This window comes from Echeneis naucrates, chromosome 14, assembly GCF_900963305.1.
Source record: "Echeneis naucrates chromosome 14, fEcheNa1.1, whole genome shotgun sequence".
NCBI classification, from domain to species: Eukaryota; Metazoa; Chordata; class Actinopteri; order Carangiformes; family Echeneidae; genus Echeneis; species Echeneis naucrates.
In genome coordinates this window covers 5524354-5535368 of record NC_042524.1, presented here as the reverse complement: position 1 = coordinate 5535368, position 11015 = coordinate 5524354, and the positions used below count along the sequence as shown (strand labels likewise).

Here is an 11015-nt window from a genome sequence, read left to right as displayed (position 1 = left end):
AACCACTGCTGTTCCTATTGAATACATGGGAAAATATTTCAGCAAAATTAAGAAGGATTTCTGGGAAACCCTCTCCAAGCATCCATGTTCCATCAAGTTGAAAATGTAAAAACTTTTACATTTGCTAATGTGCCAGAAACTTTGATCTAACAGAACTGAGACGTGAGGGTCATCACTACAGCTTTGGTCTGGTAGAGAGCTACTTAATGTAAGTACTTAATGCCTCTTTTTCTGTTGTTTTTTTGTTTGTTTGTTTGTTTTTTTGTTTGTTTTTGGTGCACAATCGAACAGAAAAGTACACACAATCTGCTCATTAATTGATGTTCTCAGAAGAGAAGAGTTCTCACAACAGTCTTGAGGAGAGAGAAAGACCCCCTCCTTTGACTGGGGGAACCATTGGCAACCACTGACAGTCTGGACTGTGATATCTTTGTGTGTAATACTTTATTTTGTTGGTACCTCTTTAGCCTCCAGCAAACAAAGTCAGCAAACCGTCATGGACTATCAAACCACTGGGGGGTGTGGGTTCATGTTTCACACGTGTTTATCTTTTGTTCCCCTCTTTTCACTTTTTTTCCTGTTGCATCTAATTTTGTTATATCATGAAAACTGTGACAACCCATCTATTTGTCAGCTGTACATATTAAAAGATGATTATACAAGCATGCAGCAATCACCTTATCGATATCAATCACCATGGAATTGTTGGCTCCCTAGAAGAAACATATTTCTCAAATAAAGAACATCTATAAAATTGCAAAGTGACTGGTTGGATCAGGTTTATTTTTCTTCATATAACAGCCATTTTGATAAATACAAAGACTTGCTGTCTCCTGCAACAGTAAAATACACCAAGTTACAAGACTTCACATAAGAGCCAAAAGCTAAAAGTAAACTTGTATTGTTCATAGAGATGGACAATGATTCAATATCAATATCAATATATAATGCGTTAGAAAATATTTCATTAACAGTGATATGGTTTTTAAAGCAATATCCAATATTATGATATAAATAATTTACAGAATCTATCAATCACTGACATTAATTACCGGCCGCTGAAGTCGCTTCATTGCATTCAGAATAAGCTGAAAGAGTAGATACAACAGGCTCAGCTGGTGCGTCTTGAGGTACACCACAGGCCCACAGCCAGCGCTCAGAAGTAGCAGGCTCTGAATCGATAAGCGTGAGCTGCTAAATGTGACCCCTGAAAGCAATACTAATGAGACTGAGCTTCCACAAGTCAAAGCAGACAAAGTAGTTTATAAGAGAGAAGAGAATAATTCAGCTGTGTGGAAGTCGTTTGTCTATCAGAGATCAGATAAACTTCAGGTTTCAATGTGCCGCAAACTTTGACGGAGAATATATATTTATAAAATGTTGTTCACTCTTTGTTCGCTCTTTGGCTTTGTATTCTTGCCTAAGCATTTTTAGTACGATCCATTTACACAAGAGTAAGATAATCGGCCTATTCCATAGTTTAAAGTTAGTTTAAAGATGTTCATATTGGCAAAGCCGAGGCTTTTGTATATTTGATGCTGCTGCCACACTTCTTGTCTGTATATTAAGGCTGAATACAAATGACAGGTGAACAATCATTGTTTTGTGAAGTATAAAATATTATCTAATTTAATACAAGAACTTTTTATAGACTTAAACTCATTTTCAGAAGCTTGTAGGTACAGACATCAGTTCTAAGTGTTCATATTGGAATTATATCGCATCAACTAAAAACTGACACATATTGTGGTATAAATTTTGCCCATGTCATCCAGTCCTTCTGGTTATTGCTGGATGATAACAACAATGTTACAAATGTTACTCTGTGCTGTGTCAACGCAGCAGTGATAAACTGTTAACCTTTTTGGACAAGGTTATATTGGTAATCCTACTTTGTTTGTAAAGCCTCCTCATGGAGTTCAACACTTCCTCTGTCTTCAAAGAGTACACAATAGGATTGAGGAAAGCTGGTATGGTGTGTGTCAAAGAGGAGTTTATGATCCTGGCATTAGGGTGAATGGAGGAAGTCACTGCAGCTACGTTGGTGCCAAAAATTGGCAGAAAGAAAATAGCCACAAGGATCAGGTGAGCACTGCAAGTTTTCAGAGCTTTTAGTCGCTCCTTTGCTGATGCTATCCTGCTCAGAGCTATGGAAATGGAAACATATGTGATCACTATCAATACAAGAGGAAAGCAGATGACTACAATAAAAGCTGCATATGCCATTATGTTATTTAAAGATGTGTCATTACAGGCCAGTCGATACATTGGTCCATGATCACAGTAAAAGCTGTTCACCACCACAGATCCACAGAAGGAAAGGCGATCAATTAGTGCAATAGTAAATGCAACTTGACATGTTAAAAAAACCCATGAAAATAAAAGCATTGCAGTGATAGCTGGTTTAGTCACGATGCTGTGGTACCGTAAAGGAAAGCATATTGCTACGAATCTGTCATATGCCATTGTTACAAGTGTCCATGACTGCAAGGCACCAAAAAACATAACAAAGAACATGTAACTTAAGCAAGCTTCATAGACAATATATCTCCTGTTAAATAAAAATGTGTCCAACAGTTTTGGGATGAGAGCTGTGCTGCCACACAAATCTGTCAAAGCCAGGTTGAACACAATCATGTATTTAGGTGTATGAAGAGTCTTGACCATGTAGATAACTAAGAGAAGCAGGCCATTCCCAATGACAGTCATGATATAGACAAAACACAGAAACACATAGTAATAAGTAATATGAGGGATGTTGGAAAATCCACTGAGATAGAAATATACAGGACGAACAAATGTTAAGTTAAATATGGAAGCAGTTTTCTCTTCCAAGTCCATCACAGATATTCCCTGTTTTCCTGGATGTCAAAGAAGGAAGGACATAAATTTGATAAAAGGAAAAAAGTTTTCTAAGAGGATCTGCTGTGTCCCAACTCACCTTGGACAAAGTGTGCAGCCCACTGAATTAGTTGTTTTTGATACGCTTTTATTTGTGAGGAGGAGAAATCCAGGCAGGTACGTCACATTGCGAGTAATTAGAGTCATTGTCAAACTGTTTCTTGGTTTATGTCACTGATGTCAACTATTATCAACCGGATAACTTCTTTATTAAGGGCAGACTGTAGCAACGATTTATTTATTTATTTTTGCAAAAAGGAATGTACATTGGTGCTATATTGAATTATGAGTGGCTCAATAAGTTGGAGTTTACATACTAAATGTACACAACCAATTTAATTGAGAAGTAGCTCAACTTAAAAAAATTTCAATTATTCAATCATCTACAGTGTAAATTGGGGGAATACAATGTCAAGGTCAAAGGTGTTGCTGTTGATTGGCAGATCCACTGTATTATCTCTTTGACCATCACCACTGCTTGCAATTAGATTTTTTAGGTGACACGGGCAACAGATAAGGTTGCCCTTCCTTTCAACAAGCTTGTTGATTACTTGAGTGCTGTGAAATTGTCAAACCTTTCGGATACTTTTGTATCCAAATTGTAGGCAATGTCTACAAACATTAAACATTTTTTCCTCCATATCCCATTAGGCACACATGAAGAGAGGGAAGAGAAGCAAGAGAAAAGAGCAAAAGAGAGCTTTAACTCAGGCTGCTTCACAATAAAATACTTGAAAGCGAATTTAAAACGTCATTGTATCCCCAACTACAGTCTGTTTCTAAATATATATATGACTAATACAAAAAAGTCCAGCAAACAAACTACTCCTTAACTGTAACTGTACTTCCATCACTATGACAAAGAAAGGAAAAAAATTACTTTCTCGATAACAGCTGATTTTACACAGAAATATCATCTTTGTATGTGTCAAATGTATTTACTTAATATAAATGATAAAAAATATTATTAATAACAGTATATATAGTATTCAAATACATAATAGGCTCTTTCAAGACAACAAATGAAGACAAAATAATTTTCAGTACATACTGTAGTTATCACACAAGAGCAAAGGTAAAAAATAAAAAATTACTTAATTTCAACATCATTCATAATAAAATATGTCATTATAAATAATTTTATGAAAGAAGTATGGAAAATGCCGTTGATGGCACTTTGTTTATTTTATGCAATCATTTGGAAGTATGTGTATGTGTAGTTCCACACTGAGAGTCAAACTGTTATCTTCATTTGATTACCTTCTTTGCTGCCATTTAGATTGCTGTCTAATTTTCAACAATGCTTTCAGCGACACTTTGATTTCTTGTGTTTGCAGAACATAAATAATTGGGTTCAACATGGGAGGTAATACAGAGGTGAGGGACAGGTTTATGATCCTCGCATTTGGATGGATCTTTGCGCTCATAATAAATGTGGCTAATATTGGGAAGAAATAGATTACAACTAATGACAGATGGGCGACACAGGTTTTAAACGCCTTAATTCTTTCCTGAAATGTGGCCACTTTACTCAGAGCGTAACCAATACATGAATAAGTTGTCAAAATAAATGCCAGAGGAAGCCAAAGAATAAGAAGAGGCAACAGATAACTAATGACAACATTTGGAGTTCTGTCATTGCAGGCCAGCTTGTATATCTGGCCGTGGTCACAGAAATAGCTATTAACCACCACAGATTTACAATAGGAGAGTCTTGTTAGCAACCCAACTGCAATAAGTGTGACAGTAATGACAAAGAGCCAGAAAAAAGCTATCAAAGAAAACATGAACCTGCGGGTCACCTTCACATGATAGTGCAGAGGAAAGATGATAGCCACCAGTCTGTCATAAGCAAGCACGACCAGATTAAGAGCCTGCATTGAGAGCAAGCTGTAGCAGAAAAACATAAATGTCAAGCAGTCGTTGTAGGGGATGTAGTAGTGGTTTAACAGGAAGATATCAAGAACCTTTGGCACCAAAGCAGAACTACTCAACAGGTCTGTCAGTGCCAAGTTAAAAACTGCAACATATTTAGGAGTTCTCAGATTACGATCCAATGTTATTATGGCCATCACAGCTGCGTTCCCCAGCACCGAAACAATATACGAAAAACAGAGGAAAATATAATAATACTCAGCATTAGCTATGCCAGTAAATCCACTTATTATAAAATACACTGGACGGACAAAGGTGATGTTTTTACCTAAAGCTGAGTTGAACAAGTCCATAGTGAAACTTTCGCCAACCCTATATTATCTACTGCAAAAAGAAGGCAAAGTGTTGCTCTGCTATGGTGAGCTTGTCTCCATTGTTCACGCATGAAGCTCTGATGAGCTTTAACCTCTTGGCAATGACCTGTTACTGTCAAAAGTTCAGCATCTGATCCCCTTGAGTCCATTGCATGTAAGCATTAGAAAAAAAAGTCTTTCCAATCCGGTTAATTTATTCCATTTGTGCAATTTACCCATAGGATTCTAAGACACGACTTTCATTGTACAGTTGTTGCTCACCTATTTTGATTTGGAGTGTCACATGTGTTCGGTTCAATTTCATTTAGAATAAATGTTTTAAGCATTCTTTTAAACCATAATCTCCAAAAGCACATAATTTCAAAAGTTCTAACAAAATATGCTTTATTTGCCCATTAAAATCAAGTGCAGAAGATTTTTTTTAACATTGACAGAAGTTTACTTTTATCTACTGCAGGTGAAAGTCAATAATGACATCCACAACTTTGGTTTACTCTGACATTAATCATTTCAATTTGTTAATTGTCCTTCTTACACTCACTAGCTCTTGTGCACAAACACACACATACACACAGACCATTTGAGAGACAGACTAAATACAGACTGACTAAACATTCCCAATTTTCAGATTTGGCCGACCTCGAGTTGTGCAGACCCCAGAATCGTTTACTCTCAATTGCTGCACTACAGACCACAATGTGTTTTTGTTTTTGTCTTCTTATTCATTTATTGGAGCCAGAAGTGACAGTGAAAGGCTGGAACTCTAACTTTGGTGGGGACTGCCAGTTTTGAAACTCCTCGGCTACTCATTTTCTTTAATACGCATTGCTGCGCAGGGGTGAACTAACTTGATTGGCTGACTTTGCGGTAAAGTTGCAGTGATGGGATAAAATTGAAAGGGTGCCCAGATATCTTGGGGACTGGCTGAATTTGCGCTGATTGTTGCGAAATTCAAATTCTTGGAGGGACTGATAAACACCTAATGTAATGTATGACAAAGCCTTTTGTGGAACCTTTCATGTTGGGGGGGTAACTAATTCTCATCTTGATTCTAATATTCCACAATTATGATATGTTGATATGTATTTTAGGATATACTCTATTTCAGTGGGAATGTTAATGTTACACAAAAATATGGAAACAGCGGGATCAGACTACTTTCTGTAACTTTGCACTTTCAACTTCTTCCAACTAGTTTGATTGTTTTCTTTTTGGAGTTGAACAATACCTTTCTCCCTTGTTGAAAGCTGGAACATCTCTGCCTAATGAGGCTGTTAATGAGTTGTTTGTCGACACATCTCTTGTCGAATGATGACACCCAGCACAGTTAGGTAAACACTTTGTCCCAGACTGGGGACAAAGTGGACAGTCAAGAAAGCAAGGTGGGATTAGTTAAATTAGAGGACATTTCCATGACTCATGAAATGATTTATGTTGGTTAAGATATTGTATTACTTGTTTGTGAAACTAAACTAAATCATCAGAGGACAGCTCTGCATTAAATCTTAATCAATTGAGTGAATTGAGAAATTATATTCTCTTCAGTACAACTGTACTCTGCCCATGAACCTGTCAGACTATTCCCTCAAGTGGGATTTTACAAACTGGAAGCAGGAGGTTACCTCTTTCTATATTTCTGCATCAATTTGCAAATATCCAACATCCCTTTTTGTAATAACTTTAGTTAAGAATTATTTTGACGGAACTTAAAAAATGAGACTCTCTCCTTTTCTCCAAATTAGTTCTGAGCCCTAGCTAACAGGCAAAACCAAACTCTGTCAGGCAATAACATTCATTTTTCATTCTTCTAATATATAACTGCATTCCCAATTTGCTTATTTCCAGGCCTCAGAAATTCACCTGGGAGAAATTACTTAGGAATAGGGGACTAATTTGACTTCAAGAATAAACACTTTCAGCACACAACATTCAAAAGTTGCACAGTGAAACAGCACTTAGATATTTTTACATCCCATCGACAGAGTCTGGTGCATATCTGTAAATACTATAAAACTGAACTCTGTTAGGTCAGTTAAGAATAGGAGAGATATGAACTGAACCATGACTGCTGCTTTGGAGGAAGCACATTGCAAATTCCTGAGATACAAACATTAATATTTCTTATTAATTTCATTTACTGTGACTAAAACAGTATCAGTCAATCCTCAAGAGACTGTTTAATCTCCAGGGACACAACACATCTAAACTCAAACTATTTCATTAATAGTATCTGTAGGGATTTACTATTAAGATATTGTGGCCAAATTAATGAAATTAGCTTGCTGGGTATACTGCAGGTGTAAGATTCTCCCAGAGAGAGAGACCTTTCTGAAAAAATAAGGGTTGAAATCCATCAGGCCTCCAGGGAACTGTTAACTCCATTATGTTTTGCACAAAAGAAAAAAAAAAGTAACCACCTGTTTATCGACAGTAACATAACATTTCATATGACGTCCAAGAGACCTGCAACAACACAGTGTTTCTAACACAAACAGGGCTGATTTCAGTCTATACCAATGTTTCAATTAATTAGTTTAACAAAATGTGAGGAAAAAAACTGATAAATATTCTAAATAAGAAATGGTAAAGAAGTAATTCGTCAATATTTTATTTTAAAAAAATTAGAAAAAGAACTATTTATCAACTTTACTTGCTTTTGTAGTTAGTGCAACTACTAGTTTTAGATGTATTATACATATTGGGGGAGTACATATATGTGGTGGGAATTGAAACAGCAGTATTATTATCACTGTTATCATGGTAGGTTCAGTCACATTAATAACAATAGTGCACATAATTGAATAGTAAAGGTAAAAATTGTAGTAGTCACAGTTTCAACAGTAGTGGCTTTAGTGGTACTAACAGCAGAGTTAGTAGTGTCATCAAATGTTATCGGGACATTTCGCTGAGATGAAATCATCATCTCTTAACTTAAAGTTGTATGAATATCTTCAACAGTAAATTAAGAGTAAAATGATCATTGTGGATTAAGGAGTTGACGTGTACTTTCTCTCAATGACAAACATGTCTGTCAACAGGCAGTCCCAGGAGAATCCAACCACAGTACCACCACACACCCTCCCTGAGCAGCCTGAGCTGTTTTCCTCATCATAACAGCCAGTTTCCCAGAAGACAACAGCTTAGACCTGTAATGACCAAACGATCTAATTGGTCCTGGGGGGGTTCATGCTCCTCACATCCCTATCAGACAGCCTGACAGATGTTGCAGCCTGTTATTGTTCAAGTGTTTTTGTTTATGAGTCACATAAGCGTTTCCTTCACATGGATTTTTCTTACATATTTGTGGTTTTTGATGAGGATGTATGTCACTTATTGTCTTGGTTAAGTCTGTTGAGCCATAATAAAGAAGAATAACAGAAAATAAACTTGTTAGAATAAGGCACCCCACCCCCATTTTTAAAATACGGAAGGTTACTTAAATTGGAGCTATTGTTGCACTGTGGTCAGTATCTATAGATATCTGTTCTGCGTTCTCGAGGGCCCCAATATTTGTGCATCTATTCCTTTTTCAAAGTAGTCCTATTACACTCTTCATCTCAAATACCAGAACAATCTTTAAGTGCAGTGGCACCGACTTCCTGATTCTGATGACGTGCATGTAACCTGGTGTTTTTGCTAATTGTTAATAATTAGTTAAATCACACTATACATTTACATCTTCTGGACTAACACTGTACAAATTAATCTGCTCGGTCCCAAAGTGGGCACTCAAGAACTGTGAACATCCAAGTTTTATTCAACCAGATGACAACGCCCTCAAAATGTCAAGAGTTGAAGCAAAAGTACTTGGTAATGAATACACCCACAAAATTTCACACACAACTACTTTGCCAAAAGAATAAAATTCTACTCCAATTATATCAAAATCTGCTCACAACATTTTAAAAGGGATCTTTTAACAGCAGCCAAGTTCTCAAACTACAAAACAGCTGTTCAAAAGTTCAGGCCTGCCTGAAATGAATTTCAGGTTCAAACTGTTGACTCCTGAGGGAACCAACCAATCTTCATATCAGACACCTGATTTCCACAGCAGATATGTCCGTAATATTCATCTGCCCATCATTTCTGTGAATACCTTGTGTATTCTTGATGGTGCTGAAATATGGAAAACTGTTTCTCCCAAATTGGATGAACTAATAATCAATTTCAAACAAAACCTTCTTACAATGCTAACAGTGAAAGTGATCTGATGCTTTTGCTAAACCCCCTTCATATTCCCTCAAAGCTCACAGGACAGTTTGGTGATTTCTAAAGTCTGTCTGGCTTTTGTACTTACTGCTGATGTGTGTTTTAGAGGGTCTCTGGTCACAGTCTGGTCCGACTGACTTTTTGCTCACCAGCTGAGGCCACTGTAAGAGATGGGGGCCAAAGATACAATTCATCACCAATGAATCCAGCAATTGTTTTAGCATTTAAATCCATTGATTATCAATTATTATTATTATTTTTGTTATTGATATTATAGATGATTACATGGATCACTGTGGAATAGTCTCAGGCAGCTGACTGACAGTTAAAAATAAAATAAGACACCTTTTCCCAGCATGTTAAATAATCTGATGTGTTCCTGCCCCCTGGTGGTCAACATGTCAAGCACGTTGGATGAGAAAGTCCATTGCCAAAAAAAAAGTGGGGGGGCTCATATCATTGGATTAGTTTAAAACAGCCCAAAACCATTTTCATTTCTTTATTCAGTTGATTACATGTTTAAGCTCTGGTCAAATTTAGAGCCAAATCAAGATCATAACAGATCTAAGACTCTCTTTATTCCTCACTTCACTATATTGTGATTATGAGCCATCTTTTTTTATATGAGGCCTATAAAATAATGACTGTTGGCTGTCAGTTTCCTCTAATCCAAAATCAGACCATTGATTCATATCGTCATGTGAAAGGCTCCAGAAGTTTCATATGAATGTGTGAAACCATTATCTTATTTCTGAAAACAAAGACACGACACAGTCAAATCAACACTATTACAATATCAGATGTTTTCACTAAGAGAGAAAAGAGGTTTTTCAATGTTCTGCTGGTTCATCTGCTCCACGTTTGACAGGTATATATGGTTTTCAGCAAAACAATAAATGTTTCTCACATTTGAAACAGTTTGTCTCCAACTTTAAACACGAAGCTTCTCCTGGCTCTGGCTTCATGATGGCTTTGACTGTGAGATTTTGTTTGAGTTTTCAGGAGCTGGGTTAACTAAAACCATTTCACCACAATAAGATCATCACCATTGTCATCTAGTTTTCTCTAAAATCTGAAGTGTGTACGAACCAACGTGTCTGCCGGTGTGTCGGTGTGTGTTACGCTTATTTACTGCTGAATCGTGCGTAGGTGCCATGTTACCGTGCGTACTTAAAGAAGAAACGTGGTGATACACACCAGGTAATAATACGACCAAGATATATGATGTAGAATGAGCCGATCGTTATGGAGAATTAATCCAGGTGGGGTGAGGATTATACATCGTGGCCATGTCTGTACATGTTCCAGTTAAGTATACCTGGAACACGCATTAGCTTGTGGCCAGAGTTTGGATGTCTTCTGTGGACATCACTTACAACAACACGGCCCAACTCCTCACAGAATACAGGTCTGTCTGCCTGCACACACACACAAAACATTAACAACGAGTAATGTCGCGGTCCTTGTGTGTGTTGTTGTGTCTGAAGCGGTGGAGTACTTCTTCTACAATTGCGGTCAATATCTTTGTGCAGAAATAAAGCCAACAAGTTAAATAAATTCCTCTGCCCCCCACGTCACTGTCTCTGTGACCTGACTGCAGCCGGGGCCCTCTCTGTCTCTTCCTTTCTGATGGAGCTCCCAAACTCAGCTGTTTCT

At 37.1% G+C, this 11015-nt stretch overlaps 2 protein-coding genes across 2 annotated transcripts; both read right to left on the bottom strand.

The window, feature by feature from the left end:
* Positions 1–1833: 1833 nt before the first annotated feature.
* On the bottom strand, positions 1834–2841 carry LOC115054490 (olfactory receptor 1-like). Its single transcript, XM_029519739.1, has one exon. The coding sequence runs from the start codon at positions 2839–2841 to the stop codon at positions 1834–1836; it is 1008 nt and encodes a 335-aa protein (XP_029375599.1).
* A 1316-nt stretch (positions 2842–4157) lies between these two features.
* Positions 4158–5129, bottom strand: LOC115054483 (olfactory receptor 1C1-like). Its single transcript, XM_029519728.1, has one exon. It carries the CDS (start codon positions 5127–5129, stop codon positions 4158–4160), a length of 972 nt encoding a protein of 323 aa, XP_029375588.1.
* Between the last annotated feature and the right edge of the window lie 5886 nt (positions 5130–11015).